The sequence below is a fragment of the Ceratina calcarata genome, unplaced genomic scaffold, assembly GCF_001652005.2.
Source record: "Ceratina calcarata isolate Rehan_Ccalc_2016 unplaced genomic scaffold, ASM165200v1 scaffold2288, whole genome shotgun sequence".
NCBI lineage: Eukaryota > Metazoa > Arthropoda > Insecta > Hymenoptera > Apidae > Ceratina > Ceratina calcarata.
Window position 1 is genome coordinate 1 of NW_017144725.1, and position 1,568 is coordinate 1,568.

The 1,568-nt window shown below is 33.4% G+C and overlaps 1 protein-coding gene across 1 annotated transcript in view; it reads left to right on the forward strand.

Annotated features, from left to right (window-relative positions):
- Positions 1-4: 4 nt before the first annotated feature.
- The window catches only part of LOC108622554 (protein shuttle craft-like), a gene marked incomplete at both ends in the record, with an annotated part of 4,714 nt that continues 3,150 nt past the window's right edge, over positions 5-1,568 (forward strand). The window contains 2 exons of the mRNA XM_018020491.2: positions 5-884; positions 1,326-1,499. Of these exons, the coding sequence (XP_017875980.2) occupies positions 5-884; positions 1,326-1,499 (1,054 nt within the window). The remainder of the gene's footprint in view (positions 885-1,325; positions 1,500-1,568) is intronic.

The following is a 1,568-nucleotide window of genomic DNA, read 5'->3' on the forward strand; positions in this document are numbered from 1 at the left end:
TTTTAAGCCAAGTAACGAAGGATCAGATGACAAGAGATTGCAAGGCACATCATCCATTAATAGTACTTATTTCAAAGGTAATAGCAGATATCCATCGAATACAAGTAGGCAGGAGAAGAAGTACAATAATAAAAAGAATTTCAATTACAAACCCAGAGAAGAGGGGCAGAATCAGTTCTACAAAAGAAATATATATGGGCACTCATATCACCAAGACAGAGGTAACAAGTTTCAGGGTAATAAGTACTTTGCCAATAAATATCCTTCTGATAGATCGAGTATTAGAAATGGTAGTACGGATGCGCTGAGTATATATACTGTAAATGAAAGCATTCCTTGCAATAGCAAAAAAGAGTTTAGCACAAATGTAAATGAAAGAGAATCTTTAAATGTAAAGGCATCTAGAAGTAGGGAATTATTGAGTGCAGGCAAAGAAACTAATGTCGCTGATGGTAAAAATGTACCAGATAATACGGTCGCAGAATCGAGTTACTACTACTGTAAGCAACCGTACGGCAATCATAGAAATATAAAAAGATATCAAGACAATGGCCGGTACAATAGAGAAGAAAATTGTTATAAAGACAAACGACGTAATTATCAGGGATACGGTAGAGAAAATTACAACAGAGATGATAAATTCAAAGCATGCGGTAGCAATGAATTTAAGGAATGTTCGAACGAAGAAACTGGATCAGACACGAAGAGAACTAATGAGAAAAGGCATAATCATCAAGGATACTACAATGAATTTAGAGAACACAAAAAGGATGGCAGAATAGACGTTGGTAAAGAGAAAGGGAATGAACAAGTTAGAAGTAAAAAAGAAATGGGAGAAAAGAATTATGTTCAAAAACGGAGAGAGAATAAAAAGTCGCCAATCGGTATATAATTTTAAAACATTATGAATAGTAACTCCCATTCATATTTGGGCACAATTCAAAATAGAATACGTTCTTTAATAATGGATCAAACAATTTCACTTCCTTTGGAATGTTGAGAGGTCTGGTTTATTACATAACATGTAACAAACAATTGTTATTCGCCGAAGTCTCGAAGAAAAACTAAAAGACATTTTAATAAAAAAGTTAGAAATCATGTTCTTTACTTTTTTTAGTCTTTTTTACTCGATACGTCGACGACTAGTAATAGTTTTTAATGTCTAATTACACATTATGCAGTAAACTAAACTTTATAACATCTCATAAAAAAATAAGTTGTTTCGTCCAATATTAAAAAATTATTCCATTTTGAAATGTGTCCAAATATTAATAGAAGTCGCCTTATATTATAATCTTCATGCACTAATAAATTTTTTTGTATAGATGATGATTCAAGTCAGAGGGAAAGATTAACAGATCAACTAAACAAGGGCCATTTAGAATGCCTAGTATGTTGCGAATATATTAAGCAGAGCGATTACGTTTGGTCATGTTCCAACTGTTACCACGTTCTACACTTAAAGTGTACTAAAAAGTGGGCGAAATCGTCGCAAGCAGGTAATTACCACGGCTTACTCTTACGTTTTCACTATACTGCGGACACACGTACACACTATACACACGTAC